Source organism: Mus pahari, chromosome X, assembly GCF_900095145.1.
Source record: "Mus pahari chromosome X, PAHARI_EIJ_v1.1, whole genome shotgun sequence".
Taxonomy (NCBI): Eukaryota; Metazoa; Chordata; class Mammalia; order Rodentia; family Muridae; genus Mus; species Mus pahari.
Genome location: NC_034613.1, coordinates 6,680,172 through 6,703,125, shown reverse-complemented (window position 1 = coordinate 6,703,125; position 22,954 = coordinate 6,680,172). Strand labels below are relative to the sequence as shown.

The following is a 22,954-nucleotide window of genomic DNA, read 5'->3' as shown; positions in this document are numbered from 1 at the left end:
AAAAAAAAAAAAAAAAAAAATAGTCTCATTCATTCATTTTGTACTTTGTTTAACTCAGTAAGCAAAGGTTGAAAGTACATATGGTACATCACTACATTAGGTACCTGTGATATAGGGGCAGATAAGACCTGGAGCTCACTTTACACAGTATGGTCCACATTAAGGAGGAAAATTTGCAGCTTAGCATGGTTTGACACGCCCAGTTACAACAAAGGTAGAAAGAAAAGGAGGCTATTCTGGAAAGGCAAGTAGGGCAATGTTCAACCAAGCAAAGCAGACAGAAAGGTGTAAAGGACCACAAGGAGGTCTCAAAATATCTTGTGATCATATAATCTGAAAGCCAATAGCAGTTGCTTGTCTTTTGGATGACACTAGACTCTATCTCTGAGTTAGTTTTTATCAGAAAGCATAAAATGACCTTGAATCACTCCTTAAAGTCTCCTTTAAAAGGTTGTTCTCAATCATGTGATCTTGGTGATGGCCTATTTTTTCACTGGCTGTCATGAAAACAGGATTTCATGTAAAATATATGTTAACAGTAACAATTATAACTACTACAATTACTATGGTGGCGTGCCTGTTAACTTGTCTTCTGCACAGGTCTCTATTACTCTGCAGATTGTATTGACCTCTTCTGCCTGGAGATTCTCTATAATGTATAAATTCCCTAAGGTTGATGCAGTTCCTTTAGACCCTGTATTTTCCCAGTTTGTAACACTGTACTCAGAACTAGTTCTCTATTGATTGTGGCTCCAATAGTTAAAAGTGACAAAGGCTATACCTCAACTAGTTTACACAATAGGGGAAAAGCACCACCACCCAATTCTTCAAGCTCTCATAGGTTCAGGAGTAGATACCCATCCCATGCTGAGCCAGTGCATTCCCTGGACAAAGAACATGAGTCACTTCCCTGCAAAGAAATTTGGGAGAAGACACAATAAAAAATGTTGACTATAATTGATTTGAAGTAAATTTCTCTGACAGAGAAGAAACTGTCTGCCTCCTTTATCACTGTGCCTAAAACAGTGTCAGCCACATAGTATGTTCCCATTCATATGAGTTAATATAGAAACCTGTTAGCTTTAAGGGCCAACTCTCTGTTGTACTGTCATTCCCCTTATGAAACTCAGTTTGATGTATGCATTCATTTATGGCATTTTTCCAGAATACTTCTCTAACTGGCCATACATGCTGACTGAATATACAAATTGGAAATGAAACTTGAACATTATAATTGAATGCTAGGCAAAGGCATTTCTGGTAAAGCCTGCTTTTCACAGTGCTTGCCTAGTCCTTCAGAGAGCTTCAAGCTAAGAACACTAGAATACAAATTCTCAGACAAGTCCATGAAGCGGCTTTCTGACAGAATTCTTCTCCAGAAGGCAAAATTGAATGCCTACTACCAACCTCTTCAAACTCAAGACCACTTCCTATAAAGTGACCTTGTTAAAAAAGATACATAATTTTAGACTCCATTCCTGTCCCCGTGAATAGAAATCTAAAGAATGTGCTTAAGAGTCAGCATCATTTAACAGATCCCTGTGTGATTCTTAGGATCAACCAGATCTACTGCAAAAGTATGTTTATGGAAGGTTGTCTTAATAGTGAATAATTGAAAAATAAAATGTAAAGTGGCTTTAAATATAACTTGGGCTTCTGGACTTCTCATCTGAAACTGATGAAATTATAACAAATATTAAATTATACATGAGAAAGGTTGGACATCAAACAACAAAGGACAAAGATCTCTGAGAAAGAAGATACAAAGACAGTAACGCTTACAATTGTCCCACCTTACTGCCTTTAGAATGTTTCCAGGCCGGCGCATGGGGGTGGGGTTATGAAGCAAAGCAGGCAGGGTCCCTGGATTGAAGGACCAGAGCTAAGAATCTGGGGAGACAACAAAAGTGTCTTTCAGAAATGGGCCAAAGATAAGCGTCTGTAGATACACCAAAGCTAAAAAAGGTTATAACTTTTTTCACTTATTTTGTAAATCTCTTTCAATGATACTTTGCATTAGGATGTATAGCATATGTAAAAATGGATTACACGGGTAACATAAAGGTCAAGTAGAAAGAAATGGCTCTGTACTATTAGAAAGTTCTCTAAATGAAGTAGTATAGTATCACTCAAAGGCAAATTGATAGGTTTAATATATATGCTATAATAAAACCAAATATCGTCACTAAAGCAGCAACTTGCAGCTAATTGGAGTTGGGGGAAACTGAAGATATATGTATGGCTCAGTGGGTAAGCGGGCTTGCTGAGTTGGGATCCCCAGCACCCATATAAAAAGTCAGATGTACTTGTAACTGCAGCACTGGAGATGAAAGACAGAGGAACATCACTAGGACTTGTTGGGTCTCAGCAGAGCCAAAAAAAAAATACCACAAGCTCTAGATTCTGTAAAAGGAAAAACAAACAAACAAAAACCTGCTGCAAGATAGTAAGGTAGAGAGCATAAGAGGAGGATGCCCTATGACATCCTCTGGCCTACACATACACACATGCATACACATGAACAAACATACCCCCACATACATGCACATATATGCATGCACTACACACATATCACACACATGCATGCACGCATGCACACACACACACACACAAACAAAAAGGTTGTAGCTAATGAAATAGCACAAGAGATACATCGGAATGGGAATAAATCTATAAGAACACAGAAAAGGAGGTTAAAAGAAAACAAAATAAGTGGAACACAACAAGAATATATATTTATACTGGATTATGTTAACAATCATACTAAATCTTAATAATGTAAATTCTCCAATTAAAAAGAAGAGGTTGACACACTTTTAATCCCAGCACTCAGGAAACAAGACAGATGGACCTCAGAGCTTGAGGCTAACCTGGTCCACAAAACGAGTTTCAGGATAGCCAGGGCTACACGGAGAAACCTTACCTGGAAACACACAAACACACAAAGCAGAGGTTAAGTATTCAATTGTATCTTACCTGTAAGAAGTGTACTTTATAGAAGAAGAAAAATAGTTTCTAAACATGGGTAGAAAAGCTGTATCACTATAACCTTATCCAGATAAAGGCCCAAGTGACTATATTGATATCAGAGTTTATTCTTAGATAAAAATGAAGTTAAGTTGGAAATCAATAACAAATAGAAACCAGGCATAGTGGTACACACCTGTATTCCCAATCCTCATGAGACAGAGCCAGAAGGATGGTGAGCTTGAGGCTGTCCTGGGCTCTACAACATGACTGCCTCAAAAAGAAAAAGTGAAAAGAAAAATTCAAAAAAGGAAAAAGGAAAAAAAATCCCATAGATAAAAGAAGAAATCAGATGGTAAATAGTGTTTTGTGGGCTGGAGAGATGGCTCAGTGGTTAAGAGTGTTGACTGCTCTTCCAGTGGTCCTGAGTTCAATTCCCAGCAACTACATGGTGGCTCACAACCATCTATAATGGGATCTGATGCCCTCTTCTGGTGTGTCTGAAGACAACTACAGTGTATTTATAGATAATAAATAAATAAATAATAAATCTTAAAATGATTGCACTCGAGCTTCCAAAATGAAATTTCTAAATAAATAAGTAACTTATACTTTTAAAAAATACTATTTTGCCTTCCCACACTCTCCCCGCTGAGGAAGAATCTTGTCTGTATCAGTGAGTTTCTGTAGCTTGGGATTTTGTTTCTTATGAAAGATGCTACCTGGCCATTGTGAGACAGAAATAAGAGCAAACCAAAAAGACAAAAAAAAATACTATTTTGCAATTAATGACAATTAACTACACTGTATCAAATTTTGTGTGATGCCACTGCAAAAGAATAAATATGGGGGGGGGTTAAATAGGGAACTTTCGGGATAGCATTTGAAATGTAAATAAAGAAAATAATAATAAAAAAGAATAAATAGATAACACTAAATATAAATTTTAATACTTAAATATATACTTTTTAAAAAACCAAAAGGTCTGAAATCAGTGACCTCATCTCAAATCCCCACCTAAAAAGCCTCAAGACAAAAGAGAACACATTAAAGCCAAGTAAGTAGAAGACATAATGAGAATCAATAGGAATGAATGAGAATGGCGATGTATAAATGGCAAAGTGTTTGCTTAGCATCTATGAGGTCCTAAATTCAATTCTTAGTACTAAAAAAGAAAGTAGAACTCAGTGGACTAGAAAATAGAAACATAACAGCACAAATCAAACAGAGGATCAGACTGATCATGAAAAATGTCTAAATGACCATAACACTAATGTTTGCTGAAAAGATGTCAACAAATGTCTGTTCATCCCAGTCAGGCCACAGACAATTCTACATAGACTTCTCCCAAAACAATGAAAAGAAATGAAATTTTCACAACTCATTCTGTAAACCCAGTGCTACCCTATAAGACCAGGCAATAATATTACAAGAAGAGTGCAGAATGGAATCCCTCATGAATATAGCTGCAAAACTTCTAAACATAATTTTAGCAAAGCAAATGAAAAAAATATGAAAACACTAATAGATGTTCATTTCAGCAATGTATATACTAAAATATTAACACAGAAAAAATATTCTAGTGTCCATAGGAAGGTAATATACAAATACATGAAATGTCTCAGATCTTAAAAAAAAAACAAAACAAAACAAAAAAACAATGTTATAAGAATGTGGAGATTAAAACAGGAATGTTGCTTTATTTATAGCTACCAAAACGGTAAGCAGTGAACTAGAAGGGCTCATGAGCAACTTGGTGTGTCTAAACAATGTAATACTAAAGACAAAGAATAAGCTATAGATAATAGAACAACATGGTAAATCCAAAAGTAATTATGAAAAATGAAGGAAAGCAACCCAAATGAAAGTGGCTTCCTTTATAGATAATACAAGCTTCTCTGTAGTCAAAAAGGACCCATCCATTCTTGTATGGATATGAGTGGAGAGTGCAGAGCAATGGAAGTAGATTGCCAACGAACAACAGGGAACATTTAGGGATAAGAGGCACAGCCACCATCTGATTGTAGTGACAAATTCACACATGCATGTACATGTTAAACTTGCCAAATTTTACAGTTTGAAATATCTTACGTGGGTTACAAAATAAAACTTATTTTGTGGAAGAAATATAAGGGATACACTAATATAAAGTATATACCCTTGGTAGGAGTAAAAACCTTTTTAAAAATAATTAGCACTATGAAAACAAAGTAAAGTGAAAAATAATCATAATTAAAGTATTAAAAGGTACTACATGAAATGTATTCTTGCTATTTAGCAATCAAAATACCAACAAGTAACATTTCTGTCATGGAACAATTTTGTATGTAAAGTCTTCATTTTCTATATGTTCTTCTATTTAAAATTACCTACAGTAAAAATCACAAATATAAAATAGTGCTTTCATTTAATTGTATCCTCACTAACTTTGTTTTCTTTAACAGGGAATCACTTTGAAAATGAATGAGCTAAATCATTGTATTGTTGCAAGAATCATGCATGGGGGTATGATTCACAGGCAAGGTGAGTTCCACCTGTGATTCTTTCTTTACCTTCCTTAATTCTTCATAGACTTCTGATGGAAGTAGGGTTTTTTATGATTCACATAAACGAGCTGTTTGTCTTTTCAGTTTCAGTTATTGTAGACCTCGTTCCTAAATTCCATCCCACACACAGAAACGAAATAAAACCTCCAAGTACTCTTTTATCTGTATCCCACCAATTTTGATATGTAATAATTTGTTATGATTCATTTGTCATTGTCTTACATTTCTATTATACTTTTATTGGCCCATAAGTTATTTCGAAGGTTTTTTTTTTTTACAGATTTATTTATTTATTTTATGTATGTGAGTACAACTGTTGCTGTCTTCAGATACCCCAGAATAGGGCATCAGATCCCATTACAGATGGTTGTGAGCCACCATGTGGTTGCTGGGAATTGAACTCAGGACCCCTGGAAGAGCAGTCAGTGCTCTTAACCACTGAGCCATCTCTCCAGCCCTAGAAGTATTTTTATTTACCATTTTTAAAAAGTTTTTTTTTAGACCTCTTTCTGTAATTCACTTCTAACTTAATCGCATTGCGGTCAGAGGGTGTGGTCTGTATGACACCATTACAGCTTTGTTAAGGCCTTCCCTCATGGAAAGCACTTTCATCATTTTTATGTGTGTATATTTATGAAGAGCCTTTATTTTTCAATTGTTGCATACAGAGTTCCCAACTGGCTTGGTGTTGTTAATCTTTTTGTTCAAATCTCTTATGTGTTGATTAATTTTTTTGTATGCTTGACCCACAAATACTTCATAAAATATCGATTTATCATAGTAAAGTATTGCAGTGTCTATTTATAAATCTCTCTTTAGACTTAAATATTTGAGTATATGAATTAGGTACATGGGTCTCAAACTCACTATGCAGCCAAGGGTAACCTTAAACTTGTAATCCTCCTGCCTCTACCTCCTGAGTGCTAGGATTAAGGTCATGAACTATTGTGACCAGTTTTGATTACTCTTTTTGATAGAGTACTTCATTAATATTCAATGTGATGATTCTACTGCTTTGCTTTCCTGGTTCATTTTTTGGAGATTTTTGTTTTGTTATCCTCTAGCTTCTAATTTCAGCACCTATTTCTTTGATACTAGTGGTTACCTAGAAATTTTAAGTTTCCATATGTTAAAGTTAAACAATATCTTTATGTTTATTTAATTCTCTGCACACACACACACACACACACACACACATGTTCACGCATACACATGCTACAGTGTGCGTGTAGAGGTCAGGAAACAATCTGTGGGAATCAATTCTCTTTCTACCATATGGGTTCCAAGGATTGAACATAGATTATCAGACTTGGTGAAGAAGCCTTTTGCTTCTGGCCCAGATTTCTTATTTTATTTATCTTATTTGTCCTGGGTATGTATAGTAATGCTTTCATCTGTTCAATAAAATATTCATCCAATCAAACATTGCCTCTTCTTCATTCTCTTTGTTCTTTCTGAATTTCAGTTAGATGTACATTAAACAATCCTTATGCCATAGCTCTTTTTATATTTTTTTCTTTTTTCCTGGTTTCCCTATATCTTTATTTCTGTGACCTTAAGTGACCTTTTGTTATATCTTCTAGTTCATTGACACTCTCCTCAGCCATGTCTGAATTCTTACTCAGTGTATCCATTTATTAGCTTATGTCACCGTTTATGGTTTTGTTTAGAAGTAGTAGTCATTTGTTTTGTTTTCAGTTCTGTCTGCTCATACATGATAGCCTCTTATTGGGTGGTCAACAAGTTTCTTTGGCCATCCATCAAAACTGTGCTTTCTGCAAGTAAATGTATCTATTTGGATGGTTTTACTACACAAAAGTGAAGTAATTCTATAGCTAAATGCAGTCCTATCTCTGAATCACTGACTTTTAGATCTGTAATTTATTTTTGTATTATATTGCTACCTTTCCCTTTACACTATTCTAAAAGCAGTTACTCCATTCCTATTTATAATCATGTATGATTTTCTCAGGTACACTTCATGTTGGTGATGAAATCCGAGAAATCAATGGCATCAGTGTCGCTAACCAAACAGTGGAACAGCTACAGAAAATGCTTGTAAGCTAATGGAAGTTTGCCCTTCTCTAAGATTCGTTTTTAGTTCATTAGCCTAGAATTTTGATTTTTAATTCTATTTATTTAATTTGTGTTTTGGTGTGGCTGTGAGTGCATACACGCATATGTGGTGTTTGGATGACAGTTTGAAAGAGTTGCTTCTCTGCTTCCTCCATTTGGGTCCCAGGCATTGAACTCAGGTCACCAAGCTTGGCGGCAAATGCCTTCACATGCTGACCCATCTTTTTTTACTATTATATTCTTAATTAAAATATAATTACATTTCCCTCCTTCTCCTTTCTCTCTCTAATCTCTTCTATATAGTGCTCCATCAGTCGCTCTAGTTCATGGACTCTCTTTCTTTGTATTGTTGCATGCGTATAGAGATGTTTATACATGTAAATCCAACATGCTGAGTCCATTAAGTGTCCCTTGGATGTAAATGCTTTCAGAGCTAACCACTTAGAATGGAATGACCAAGTGGGAGGCCCATTCCTGGGAACAACTAACTACTTCTCCCTCTCAACCTTCCTTAGTTGCCTGTAGTTCTTTGTCTAGGGATAGGTCCCCATGAGATTTCTCCTTCCACAACAGCATGTCAACTGGTCCTCTCATCGAATAGGTCCTGTTGCTGAGCCATCTTGACAGCTCTATTAACTTATTTTGTACAAAACACACAGAGAAGGTATGGAAAGATGGATCAGTGGGTAGAAGCACTTGTCAGAGTACTTGAGTCTGGACGCCACACCCAGGTAAAAGGCATGGTCTCACCTGCCTAGAACCCCAGCATTATGTCTGGTAGAGACATGAGGGTAGCTGGGGCTTGCTAGCCACTAGCCTAGCTCAAGGTTCACTGAGAGATCCTCTATCAAGGAAGTAAGGTGGAGAATAATGGAGCAGAATATCCAACATTCTCTTCTGGCCTCCACAAGCACATACACACAGGTGCTGGCACCTGTATACACACATGTTCATACACCAAACATACATACAGTGACTAAGGTATCCCCACTCATACCTAACACACACACTAGATAAACAGATATAAAGAAAACACACCTAATGATTCTTCAGTCCTAGTCAGAATACTTCTTGTACCATCATTTATGTGAAGCTGAACTTGTACACTATTCATTAAAAACTGACAACTAGGAAAATTCACTAGCTGCAGTGGACTTTGAAACCATTTTGCCTGCCTTTAGCAGTGGGAGTCTGCACACTGTTATCCTTCCTCCGTTTCTTACCAACCAGATATTTACAGAAAAACCTCCCCAGTACATACTCGTGTGAACTAGTGTCTCACTAACCTCAAAAGGCTTCTGACATTAGCCCCATCAGAAACCTCTTTCCTGTTTAGCTGAGTCATGGCCAGCTGTAGTGTATCTCTGTGGCACAAAGAAGAGGAAGGTAACTGTAAGCCAGGCCATTATTGGTTATACTTTTTAAAAAGCCATACTGAAATTAGGCCTTCAGTAAAAAGCATTGGCATCTGTCAACAGACCCCCATCTATGCTGGGTTGTAGCAAACAGGGAAGCATTTGTTTGATGCCTTGAGTCCTCCCTGCTATAGTACAGCAGCTTCTCGTGCAATAAATACCTATTAGGCAGGAAGTAAGCATCCCAGGCTTGCCATAATCAAAAAGAATGCCTGAATTAATAAAATATAAAGGCAGTTTTATGGTGATAGCATCTGAGAGTAGCGTGTTAAATAGGGTTTTTGTGTAAGTACTTATAGTCTCTTCTTCACTTCAGTGTATAGTCATTTTTGTAAGGCATGTCATTTCGACCCTTTTGTATTCATGTGTACAAAAGATAACCATCAGGGATCTTGGAAACCATTCATTGCTAGATACAAGATAGTCAGCCTTGACTTTGAGGGACCTTCCCCAGAAACCTCTACCAGTAACCTGAGTGTTTCCTGCTTTATAATTAGGGGGTTTTTTTAGGGCTGTGTGCTGTCAGGTGGTGTGTACTGATTGCACCCACACGTTTTGAGTGGTTTCTTCTGTGCTTTTGTGTGCAACATGTGTTTGCATGAGAACTCTCCTCTTTTCTTCTCCCAGAGGGAAATGCGAGGGAGTATTACCTTCAAGATTGTGCCAAGCTACCGCACTCAGTCTTCGTCCTGTGAGGTAATAAGTCTAACAAGCCTCCCCCACCCCCAACCTCCCTCATCTCCTCGGAGTTCTTAACTAACTGTCTGCTGATGGCTGAATGTTTTTGCTTTCTGGGAAATTGTTTCTGCCTGTGCTGTTAGATCACTGCACACCAATTTTACAACAAAGATAACGGAACAGAGGAGGTCCCACCCACCTCCTCAGCCCTACTTCCATGTAGATATCTTCAGCCTTTTTGCAGCAAAATGGAAGCCAAATATAGAAAAGCTACAGTAACATAAAGCTTGATGACAAAAAGAAAGAAATCCCTGAGACAAAAAAATACAGCAGTGTTTCCAGGAAGTCCATTCACTTCCCTTGTTAAGATATCCCACAGGTAGTTTCTTCTTTCCAAGAGTCAATTTCTGTTGAGGTATCAGTGTTCAAATGAGTGACAGGTCTGGCGATGAGACCCTGATGAATTGGTAACTCCCTTCACTGAAAGGACACAGGCTCCTGTGACCTTTCTGCATATCTAAAGTGGGAAATGATCTTTTGTAGAATAAACGCCCACCCCACCCCCCATGTTTCTGAAAACAGATTATCCTCTGGCAATTAGAACTCTTTCAACTTATGGGTTTATTTTTTTAGTTTTATTTTGCTCGTGATAGTCAAATCTATTCTTTCTATATTGGGAGACATAACTTATCATAAACAGAATCATTCTTTGGTTGTAGCACATTCAGTTCAAGTGTTATTTATTGAACCTTATTTTCAAATTTCCCTGTGGCTCTTCCATGTTAATATGAAGTGTAAGAGCTGGGAATATAGCACAGTGAATGCTTGCTTGGCATGTGTGAGTCCCTGGGTTCAATTCTATCACTGCAAATAAATAGATATAAAGTGTACATTTTCTAAAGCTAAGTTTTAAGGGCTGGTAGCTGACTTACTGGATCTGTGCTTAAGAAAATTTGAAAGAAAGATTACACTTTACAAGTCTATAGTGGTGCTACAAACTTCACAAAAAAAACAAGTAGAAGGTTCAAGTAGATTTTAATTGTCAATTAAAGTATCATATTTTATTGGGTCTTGAGCTCCTCTTGGTGACTTCCTACGGAATATCAATTAATAGTATATTTCAAAAATATGCAGCACTGCTCCAGCTTCAAGATTCAGAGCATTAGGTGTTATTCCTTAGAATATAAACCTGTCGGGGAAAGAGAGAATGGCAGACTTGCATACATTTTTGTATAAATAATTCTAAATATTCTAGAACCATAGGTTCCTCACAACCTTTCTCATGTGTTGAAGACATTGAATAAATAGATTGGATTGGAGGTGGTACTAACCAGAAGATATCATTAGTTATGAATACAAGTTTCTCCTTTTTTTTTTAAAGTTGTTGAACTAGTTTCAGGGAGACACCAGTATCATACATATAAAATCTACACCTTTAAATATTTGAAAGAAATGATTTCCTCCTCTTACTCTGTTCACCCCAACATAGAAACACGACTTTTTTTTAACCCACCTGGGTTGGACTCTTCTTAGCTGGGCAAGGCTTCTCTAATAAAGGTTCTCATCCACTTCCCCCAGACCCTATCGCTACTGATTTGAATCCCTAAGGGTGACAAATAGAGATCAATCCACTGCATAATGTTTGACAATGTTCCTCTAAAGGATCTCATTCTATTTCAGGCTAACCAATTCCAGAAGTATTCTTTCAATATCCTAGAGAGAAACATATCTTTTGGACAGAAGTTGATACAGAACTCTACACATGAAATGTCTTAAAGGATTTAATTTCTTCTTCTGATAGTTCTTTTTATTAAAGTTGACTTAGACACTTAAGGAACAGAACCTGGAAAGGATTAGGAGTGGGTTGAACAGCAAAGAGTGTGGGCTCCTGGCAAGTTTGGCCAGAAATAGAGCATTGTTGCTTGGAGTCACTGTCTTACTCAGTTTGCTAAAATGTTACAAAGAAAGAGATTTGCTTTCTGGTGCAACTTTCTCTTTTTACCCCATTAGTATATTTATTCTAGAAAGGTCTAAGATGATTACAATATGTAAAGTCTTTCTCTTAGGCTCATTTACTTTCAGTGGAGTTATTTGGTAGTTCTTGACAGTGGGGTACCTAAGAACAATAAACTATTTCTCAAACCCATTGTTTAACCTATTCTTTAATTCAAAACTACGCAGTTGAGATCTTCAGTACAATAGCACTATAATATTTATTGTTGTGTACCCTTTGATAAGGTTTTTAATATCACTGTCCTGAGATCCCAATAAAAAAGCAAAGATTGTAGAATTTGGGATATAGGAAAAGAATAATCATTAATCAATGACAGCACAGCCCTTACTAATAATATGGGAAACTTCAAACTGCAAAAAAGTTTTTTATACTTCTGTGAAATCATGTAAGTCAGTCAGCATGACACCTTTTATAGCATTAACCTCAGAGGAAATCGTTGTCAGACTGTGGTTGGGACTATTGATGTGAATATCTGTTTCTGTGCTAGTGCTCTGTGTTAATGAACCTTGTGTCTTATTTCAGAGAGATTCCCCCTCCACTTCCAGACAGTCCCCTGCTAATGGTCATAGCAGCACTAACAATTCTGTTTCGGTAAGAACTCTAGCTCCACACAGCCAAGTGTGACGATTTTGTTGGTGCTCACCTGCCATGAGTGTTTAGTTCCATGTGTTCAGTGGAAAGATTGTCTTCTGCAGACGTACAAGGCTACTGCAGCAGCCTTGCAGTTGACTCCTGGAAAACCTTCCTCAACATTTCCTTCTTAAAAATCAGTCACATTTGAAGAAATGTAGTTCAAGACTGCTGTAGTTGTTCTAAAACTTCCTCTCAGCCACCCCACCAATATGTATGGCTGCTCAAAGGATGTACATAGAAATGTGTTTAAATTTCTTTAAGAATTTTTTAATTTAAAAATGAGAAATGTAAGGGATTTTTGTAGAATAAGCATATGAATATGAGTTTTGTTCCTGAAAAACTGGTTATTCTTAAAGTTCTTTTAGAAACATTTTAGGGATTTTTGTAGAATAAGCATATGAATATGAGTTTTGTTCCTGAAAAACTGGTTATTCTTAAAGTTCTTTTAGAAACATTTTAGGGATTTTTGTAGAATAAGCATATGAATATGAGTTTTGTTCCTGAAAAACTGGTTATTCTTAAAGTTCTTTTAGAAACATTTTAGGGATTTTTGTAGAATAAGCATTTGGGTATTCTTGGGCTTCACAGTTTTCCACTCTGAGGGATATCAGCAACGTCTTTTAGTTTCCGCTATCTAAGTTTACGAATTGGTGTGCCCTCTTGTTATTGTGGTACGTGCACATATTTTTGTGAATTTTAAGCCTTGCCTGGATATGAAAAGCAAAAGGAGCTGGCTTCAAACTGCACTTAAGCCACGCTGGTATCACATCTTTAACACAAAGTACATACTTGACTTAAACTTGGAAAGTTGCCATTTTTCAGAATTCTCCATTTTGGATTATAGAAAGAATCCTTAAACCAAACAGAAGCATTTATGTGCATGGGTTTGCAGGTTTGGGGGAATAGCCAAATCTTCCCTTAAGCTGCTGCTGCTGCTGCTGCTGCTGCTGCTGCTGCTGCTGCTGCTGCTGCTGCTTGTCACCCAGCTGTAATTATGAGACCTCTAAGAATGCAGCAGTGTTGCCTTTTGATCTGACTTTTAATTTGCCCTTTAAGAATGTATCAACTTTCTTATCCAATCAAATCATTAGTCATTCAAAGATCATCTCAAATGGAATGATATCCCAAGTATCTAAGTAAGAAAAATTGTGTGAGAAAATTGTTTATAATTGTGTTTCCAATGTGAACCTAGGTTCTCAAAGAATTCCTTTTTAACATTAACATGTAATGCTATTAAGATGGTAAAAAAAAATCCATAGAGCCATTAAATTTTTCCAAATCTAACCGGTTGCAATGATGAAGTTGCAAAGGACAACCATCCTTTGTGCTCAGGGTTGTAATAGGCTGTTTGAACCGCAGTGGCTTTTGTGTTGAAGATGCTGAGTTCTTTCTTGAGAACACATTTTCTCTCTGCTTCAACTTACCTGCTTTCTTCAGCTTGCTGCTAAATGGCCTGGGTTTGATTTTTTTCCTAATAACTCAACATTTCTAAGAAATGTAATAATGTATATGATCTCTTTACAACTTAAATCTAGTTCATTTTTAACCATATTGTAACAGAAACACACAAATTACTTTGTACTCTTGACAAGTAAATGAAAATTTTTCTCCTGGGTTGGCTTTATTCTACAGGACTTGCCATCAACCACCCAACCAAAAGGACGACAGGTGAATAGATACCCTCTATAGAAACTTCTCTAAACCAAGCTAATAGCTGATCCTTTATTAACCCTTTCCATCCCATAATGTCTGCATTTTGGACCATAACATTTGAGCATTAAAAGCTTGTACCATTTCATTTTAACACATTATACATGACTAATTCTCTATAAAGATTTTTTTCCTCACATCTCTGTAGCTGTGATGGTTATTGTAATTACAACCTGATCATTTTTTGCTGGCAGTAAAGAGATTTTGGCCTTAGAGAGTCTTACCTGCCTCTGGTGCATACAAAATTCATAGAATTCTAAGTATAACTAAGTCATGCCCTAATGAACAACTTAAGGCACTTTTCTGAAATTGAAATCTGAATTAAAATTAAATTTCTATTTGCTTGTATATCTAAAAGTTACATACAGTGAAACAGCATCAGTACCTTGGTCTTTACCCTAGTATGCCTGTGCTAGTTTAGAAATGCTAAGTGCTGTCCAGCATCAGCAAGCAGCTTTCAAACAGCCAGCACTTTTAAAGCATACATTTTAGGTACAAATGCAGAAATTTATTAATTTTAAGGGTTGGGTTGCTAAAATGAAACATCACACAATAGTTCTAAAGCCTTCAGGTTGGTTTTACCGTGACTTAAATGGGACGTTCAAGCTAAATATCAATAGAAATATCATGGGAATGTTTTTCTTGAAATGTAATTCTAAAAAAAATACTAAATCTGATTTTAAGTTAAGAATTGTATAAATTAATGATTAGTAGAATACCTACACAGTTTAGTCTCAGGATTTCATAACTGGGGCAACCTTGGATATAGATAGTGCCTTATTTTAAAGCACTTAGAATTCCAGTCATTCATAAAATCCTATGTTATAACCCCTGTCTGCTAATGCGTCTCCTCAATTCACATACCATAAAGCTCTAGGCCTTGAACCATGCATGCTTTAATGCTCTGTGCTGATTTCAAGTGTTACATTGTCAAAGCAAGGGTTCAGACTCATCTTTATTTCCCCAGAAAAGTAAAGCACAAATACAAAGCCAAAATCTCTCTAAAGAAATAAAGCTGTATTTTGAACGTTTTAATATTGTTTGGGTTACATATAGCTCTGTCTGCAGTGTATAGACACACTACCAGTTGTCATAAAAACATGGCATCCAATGTCATGAAAGCAAGATCCCAACCCAGAGCTCTTGCTACTTTACCATGAAAACCTACCCTGAGTACTAGTCTCTATGCCTTAAAGGCTGCCTCATGACCATGACAATATCATCACCAATGCCATAGCAAGTTTTTAAATTGGTGAGCTTAATTACACACCTATCCTATTACTAAAAGCAGAATTTATTCAACAAGTATTTTAAGTGTTCTTCCAAATATAAACAGCAAAAATGAAGCTCTGTGCATCAGATATGGCACCCTGTTTCTAGTGGTAGTTGTTTCTTGTGTCCTACCTCCATACATCATTTCAGCTTTCACCATCTGATGTCCTGTTGTGTTGTCAATGTTGATGTGTGGTTATTAGAGCAGCATTCACTGTTTTTCTTCCCATCACTGTGGCCTCCGTACTTACAAACTCCTGTTTTATAGATCTATGTAAGAGCACAATTTGAATATGATCCAGCCAAGGATGACCTCATCCCCTGCAAAGAAGCTGGCATCCGGTTCCGAGTTGGTGACATCATCCAGATTATTAGTAAGGATGACCACAACTGGTGGCAGGGTAAACTGGAAAACTCCAAAAATGGAACTGCAGGTCTCATTCCTTCTCCTGAACTTCAGGAATGGTATGTTTTTGTTTTTATGATGAAACTGAGCCCTCTCTTCCAGTTCTCAGTTCCATATTTCATATTATAAAACCTACTTGATAAATCCTTTTCTTTGGTAACTATATAAATTCCAGTTGTCTAAGATCAAATCCAAAAATTAGTTGTCCAAGACTTAACCTTCAGCTTATGGTCAGATACTAGCTCCAGTTAGATCCACACTTTCTGTGTAAGGAAAAGAGGAAGGAGACAAGCTGGGTGGCTAGCTTCAGATCATTTGGGCAGAGCCCCCAACTCCCACAAACTGTTCTAATCTTTTTAGAATGGCCTTTTCTTTCAGATGTATCCCTCTGTGTCCTTTCATGACCATCTTACCCCAACATCAGGAAAAAATAGCTTCAAGTGCCATGATTCAATGTCACTCGAGGTATTTAAAAGTGCAGCCTGCTCCACTGTTGGAAGAAAGAACAGTCAGAAGCTTTGGTCTTGGTCTCACCATTCTTTAAGAATGTTTTTTCTGAATTGGAGGCTGCATAGCTCAGAAGTAGATGTTTGCCTGGTATACCACAGAACAAGAGACAAAAACAGGGGAAAATGACCTATTCTGTTAGAAGGCTTAAGCTGTGGAACAGGATGAAATCAGGCATTTTAGACCCCATTTAACTGAGAGAAGACAGGATGTGTATCATCTATTAAATGTCCATAATCTACCCTCTTAAATATTTGCCCAATATCTACCAGAAATCTTCTACAAAAAAGGGTAATTTAATACCTGGATTTTGTTTTATATAACAAAACTTAATCTGCCAAAACCTGGAATTCTGTCACTCCCTAACCTATACCCTACAAAAATATGTGAACTTTGTTAAAAGTAACCAAAAATATTGAGTCCATAAATAATTCCTCTTTTTCACCAGTCCTTCTCACTATTAAAGGGTTTTCTTGGTTAATCTCTTTGGCTTGATTGCCCCTTTCATCTATCTCATGTTCCCCAAAATTATTCTACATTTAGAATGTTAAAGTAGATGAGGGCTTCAGGCGCCATGCTACAAATGGGGAAATGGGGCCCAAACAGAGAAGCAACAGCCTGCCATCTGGCACTGTCTTTCAGTCTGATCTTAGGCAGACATAGCAGGAGGAAAGCAGTTTCTAAGTCTTTCTAATGCTGCTGCTGTGAATGATACATTTCCCAAAATGTCTTCTGGAGAGCAATCACATGAGCATTTATTCAGAATAATCATGTGTGGGCTGGGGATGTAGTAGCTCAAGTGGTTAAACTCTGGGTGTGATTCCCAGCACCGAGTAAAACAGGTATGGTGGTGCAGGCCTACAGTTCATCACTTGGGAGGCTTAGATAGGATGCTCAGAAGCTCAGGGTTATCTTTAGTTACATAGAGAGCTTGAGGCCATCCTCGGACATAGGGGCTGTATTGGAAAAAAATGTCAAGGGAAGAAAAAACAATAAGTACATAGATTTCAGGTTTCTTTCTAATTAGAGCAGAGATATAAATCATGTGCTCTTAGTCCTCTGCAGAAATCTGAAGAAGTTGCAGTGGAAAAAGGCATCTAGACTGTTCAGATCAGTCTTTCTGCTGCAAAGAAAAAGTGCTACAGAAAATAAAGGGGTGTTTTGTTTTGCTTTGTTTTTAATGAGCTTAAAAGCACTGAACTATGAGGACTTTTCATCAAAGCTGTAAGCAAAATCTTAGAGTACCAAGAATCCCATCTTACCAAGAAGGCATTTGTAATTATGCCAGAGAACCAAGAGTAAGGCTTAAGGAAGATGGACATTCTGTCAGGAACTCCTCCTCACATTGTTAGAACTACAAAAGTTGATATACCAGAGACAAGAAAAGCAGGCTGGAGCATGGTAACATATACCTGTAATCCCAGTACACGGAAACTGAGGCAGGAGGACTGTGAGTCCAGTCTGACCTATATAGTAAATTTAGGGCTACCCTGGACTACATGAGATCTTGCCTCAAAAAAGAGGAGGAGGACTCTAGATTATTTCCTTGTTTACAGGAAAATAGGACATACTAAAGACATAGAAGCACAATTTAAAAACAATTCAGTCAGCTGGGTGTTGTAGAACCCATCTGAATCCCTATACATTGTGCAATAAAGCAGGAAAATTTCTAGAAGTTCAAAGATAACGTAATTGATAGTGAGATCCAGGCCAGCATGAACTACAGAAACTCTCTCTCCAAAGAAAAAATAAATTCAACTCTCTTGAAACTACAAGATAAAGAACTGGTTTCTAATTTCCTGAGACAAGGGTAGGGATATAGCTCCGTAGTAGAATGTTTGTCTAGAATACGTAAAGCCTGAGAGGGAGTTTTGAACTGGGAGTGGTGGCTTATGCCTGTAATTCCCAAAGGAGGATCAATTTAAAGCCAGCCTCATTTTCATAGTGACTTTGAGGCAAGCCTGGGCTATATGAAACCTTGTTTTTAAGAAAAAGAAAGAAAATGTCAGGAAGTAATGGTACACATTTGCAATCCCAGAACTTAAAGGTACAAGCAAGAGCATCAGGTCATCCTTGCTTGTCATCCTTGGCTACATAAAGACCCTCATGCTGCTCTGAGGTACATGAGAATCTGGCTCAAACCAAACAAAAGAAAATTCAGAAAGGCTTTAAAGAAGACAGAGAAACGTTGCATTAATTGACTATAAGACTCAATAACGCACCGGGTGTGGTGGCGCACGCTTTTAATCCCAGCACTTGGGAGGCAGAGGCAGGAGGATTTCTGAGTTCAAGGCCAGCCTGGTCTACAGAGTGAGTTCCAGGACAGCCAGGACTACACAGAGAAACCCTATCTCAAAAACAACAACAACAAAAAGCTATTTAGCTATGGAGAAGTCCCCAGCTCCCCTAGGGCCTGGGACCTTGAATTTATGTTTCTCCCTGTGATTAAATGGAGTCTGACAATGAAATGGTAGTACTTAGAGTAAGTTTCTTTTGCTTGTTCACAACACCCAATAAAACTCCTAGGTTCACTAAGTTGGACTTTGGTGGCATCACCACATTGGTCTGTCACAGGCTCCCTAGCTGGGGTAAGGTGATGTGTGGGATGGGTCTCCCCAGATGTACTAGCTGGTTATTGTGAAACCAAAGCAGGAGCTCATTGTTGTCAAAGAGTCACCTTGTTATACATTGTTACTAATTCTCCATTCCTTAGAAGAGTTTGCTTCTGCTTCCTAAGTCTAAAGTATCCTGCAAATCTTGTTTTTCAATGGAAAATGAACTTGTAACCCCATATTTGCCCACCCTCTTGCCTTGCTAAGCTTCGGGACCTGTGTGGTTTATGATTTCCCTTTTGCTTAGGAAAGTGTCTTCCCAGATCCCCTGATGGCTCCCTTTCCACATGATGTATTCTTGAACTTATTTTTATTGCCTCCTTTCTAATGGTCAATTATCCAGATAGTTGTCTGAATAACATGCCCAATTAAAATTAAACACCTCATCGTAACACAGGGTTTCCCCTCGTACCTTTATAAATGGCCATTTATCTTTTATTTTTGAGACAGGGACTCACTTAGTTCCCAGGCTGGACTTGAACTCACTATGTAACCCAGGCAAACCTTGAATTTGAGATTCTCCTGCCTCAACCTCTTGGGTATCTGGGGTTCTAGGCCTATGTCACTAGATCCAGTTCTTATATTTAATGTAATCTGTTTACTTCAAGTCTAAATTACTTATAATATCTAATACTATGTAAGTGTCATGGAAATTGCTGTTATATTGTGTTGCTTGGAAAAGAAAACAGCCTGCACCTGGTCAGTATGGATGTAATGTTTAGTTTAGCTAATTTTTTAAAAGACAAGGTCTCTCACTTTTAATTTCTGCACTCAGGAGAAAGAGGCAGGCAGATCTCTGTTCGAAGCTAGCCTTGTGTACATAGCAAATTCCAGGACATACAGGGTTACACAGAGAAACTCTCTCCATCAGTCAATCAATCAATCAATCAATCAATCAATCAATGCAACAACATAAATCCGCTGGGGGGCAGGGTGGGCTAGGCCAGATTAGTGAAGATGAAAAGGCAGCAGCTGGCAAGTTTGGGTCAGAGTCATGGAACACTTTCTGATTATTCAGATTGTTATATAAGAATGTTTTTAGTGTATTGGTAGAACATTAGGAACTTCCAGAGAAATAAAGCCACAAGAAGAGGAGCCGGGACTGGTGGCACAGGCCTTTAATCCCAGCACTCGGGAGGCAGAGGCAGGCGGATTTCTGAGTTCGAGGCCAGCCTGGTCTACCAAGTGAGTGCCAGGACAGCCAGAGCTATANCAGCCTGGTCTACAGAGTGAGTTCCAGGACAGCCAGGACTACACAGAGAAACCCTGTCTCAAAACAAAACAAAACAAAACAAAAAAAAAAAAAAAGACTCAATAGTGTAAAAATGTCTATCCCTCCTACATTAATTGCCAATGCAATCTCAATCAAAATTCCAAGTTTTGAAATGGACAAATGTTTGAATGGAGAGGTTGGAGAGATGACTCAGAAAATAATTAAGAGGACTAGCTATGCAATCATGAATCCAAGTTCATATCTCAGTACCCACATAGCAAGCCGGGTGTATCCCTGTAACCCCAGCTCCTAGGAAAGTGAAGACAGGGAAAGTTACAGCTTGCTGATTTCCAGCTTATCCGAGAAAATATGAGCAACAGGTTCAGGGAGAGACCCTGCCTCAAAGAAATAGGTGGAGAGTGACAAGGGTACCCACACTCACTCATACATATATACATACATACATACACACATATATACATAATTATCTTTAAAGTTTGTCTGGAAATGCACAAATTCAAGGATTGCCAGGATGTTCTTGAACAAAGAACAAGATTTTATTCAACCAAATACCAAAACTCAGGAAGGTGCTCAGCTAGACCAACTAAAGAGACAGAATCAAAGCACTTTCATACCGAAATAGCTACTTTCTACGGAGCCAATAGCACTGCACAGCAGTGAGGAAGGGTCTTACTTTTTAGTATAGCCTGCTAGGACAACTGAGTATATAGAAGATACAAACTAACTGGTAGGAGGCAGGGGTTCTTAAGAAAAGAGACTGGACTCCTACTTCACATGATAAGAAAAAAAAATCTTACACAATAAAATATGAAAGACAAAACTATAAACTTTAAGAATTTCTGTGCAATTTGTGATGCAATTTAGTTTGTCAGAAATATTGCTTGGGTTGATATGTGAAAAATTCCTAGAAATATGCCTAATACTAAGCACTAAGCACTTAAAACAGGCTAATGCATAACAAATCCAGGATGCAAAACAGACCTGCCTTGATTCACAATCCCTTGATCATCACCCTGAATCTCACAACCAGATGTTGAGACTTCTGACCCTTATTATCAGCTAATGTGGGCTCAAGGAACCCATCAGTTTTAACATAAGCCTGTAGTCTTAAACCATTTCTAAGAAGTTGTCATGAAAGCCAAAGAACCCTCTTTATGTCCATGATTTCAAGAACTGAGAAGGAATAGACAACTTATTGTGTGTAGCCTTAAAATGACTTTTTCTCTTTTCTCAATACAAAACTATACATTAACTTTGTTGGATTTCCCCTCTTCCTTTCTTCCTTCCATCCCTTCCTTCCTTCCTTTGTGTACTAGGCGAGTAGCTTGCATTGCCATGGAGAAGACCAAACAAGAGCAGCAGGCCAGCTGTACTTGGTTTGGCAAGAAAAAGAAGCAGTACAAAGATAAATATTTGGCAAAGCACAACGCAGGTAGGAAAAGCATGTCTGTTTCTGAGGCTGGGTCGAACATCTCCAAGACGTAAGCAGATAGGGCTTTTGCATTTGCTCTTCAGAGTTCTCTTTCCAGAACATTGTATCCTATGGGACCTTGACCAACTTGCAGATGTGTTAAGAACCCCTGCCTCCTACCAGTTAGTTTGCAGAGCTCTACTTTCTAGGACAAAGGTGCTGTTTGGAGGCAGTATTCCTCTATGATGAAAGGAACTCACCATGCTAAGTCCTCCCTTGAGAAAGGGAAGCTGGAGTATGCTGAGTCCCTGGGGTTCTCTCTGGCAGACAGAGATTGACCTTAAGAGGATAACCCTCCCTCCTAGTTCCTCTTGGCCCTTGGATTTGGAGCCATGACAAATATTAGAGACAAAGATACACAGAAGGGCTGTGCTCCAGAGGGTTCTGTAGCTGATTTGAAAGGGCATGGGTAACATGGATACTAACTTGGGTTAGTTTCTGTGACTATTCACCTTCCCTGGTTGTATGTACTTTCAAGTTCCCAAAAACACAAGGTGATTGATTAGCTAGGCCTTCCCTCCCACTCTGTCTGTATTGAAACTGGGGTTTCACTGAATCATGGGGTTCACTGTTATGTTAAAAACTGAAATGCATACCAAATAAGATGTGATTGGTTATTGCACTTGAATTTCCAGAAGACTCACAGGATGTCATTTAAACTGAAAGAAAATATGTGATGATATACTTAATTTCAGTGACTTATCAATATAACTTCTTCAATAAGGGACTTTTACTAAGAAATTCAAAGTTGCCATTAGCTTAGTTCCCAAGATTTCAGAAATAACTATCAAGCATGTGGCCCCCCAAAAATCAAATGACTTCAGCCATCCATGTGCAATTCAGTGTATCTCTGAGAAATCTGGAAAGCAGCTTTCTCTATGCAGCGTTCTAGCATGCATCAGCATGTGCTAGGAAAAGTTCTTTAGGAACTGAATTCTCCTTTCTTAACCAGAAATTAAATGTAAGCATTTCTGAACTGCTTTATAATCCAGAATGAATGTGACTTTCCACATGGATTAAGTGGGAATGACTCAATTAAATGAGGGCTCTTTCCCTTCCTGCCAGTTACATTATGCACACTCTTATTCCCGCTATGCACTAGCCACACAATGGCTTTTGTGTTTGTTTCATAAAGGAAAGAAATATGTAAAGCCACATGTCTAAATAGACTCTAGCAGCTACTCTGTTCAAGGGGCAGAAGTTAGCTTAGCCTGAGGTATCAGCACTTACTACCAAGGCTTCTTCTGTCTGCTTTCACCAGTCTAAAACAATCTAACCAGCACACAGGAGATTAGTTAAATCTAAATCACATTAGTTAGGGATTAACTAATTAATTAATCAGCTAGGGATGTCTATCAGTAGTCAAGTGCTTGCGTAGCATATGCAAGGCCCTAGGTTTCATCCCCAGCATCC

At 37.8% G+C, this 22,954-nt stretch overlaps 1 protein-coding gene across 13 annotated transcripts in view; it reads left to right on the top strand.

The window, feature by feature from the left end:
* Cask (calcium/calmodulin dependent serine protein kinase) overlaps window positions 1–22,954 on the top strand; it is a 344,733-nt gene that overhangs the window by 295,418 nt on the left and 26,361 nt on the right. For 6 of the 13 annotated variants that reach the window (XM_021188344.2, XM_021188343.2, XM_029534527.1 and 3 more), the window contains 7 exons: window positions 5,412–5,490; window positions 7,486–7,571; window positions 9,632–9,700; window positions 12,219–12,287; window positions 13,962–13,997; window positions 15,580–15,776; window positions 21,387–21,502. In XM_021188344.2, coding sequence (XP_021044003.1) covers window positions 5,412–5,490; window positions 7,486–7,571; window positions 9,632–9,700; window positions 12,219–12,287; window positions 13,962–13,997; window positions 15,580–15,776; window positions 21,387–21,502 — 652 coding nt within the window. The remainder of the gene's footprint in view (window positions 1–5,411; window positions 5,491–7,485; window positions 7,572–9,631; window positions 9,701–12,218; window positions 12,288–13,961; window positions 13,998–15,579; window positions 15,777–21,386; window positions 21,503–22,954) is intronic. The other 7 variants (XM_021188350.2, XM_029534530.1, XM_021188351.2 and 4 more) reach the window with 3 other exon arrangements.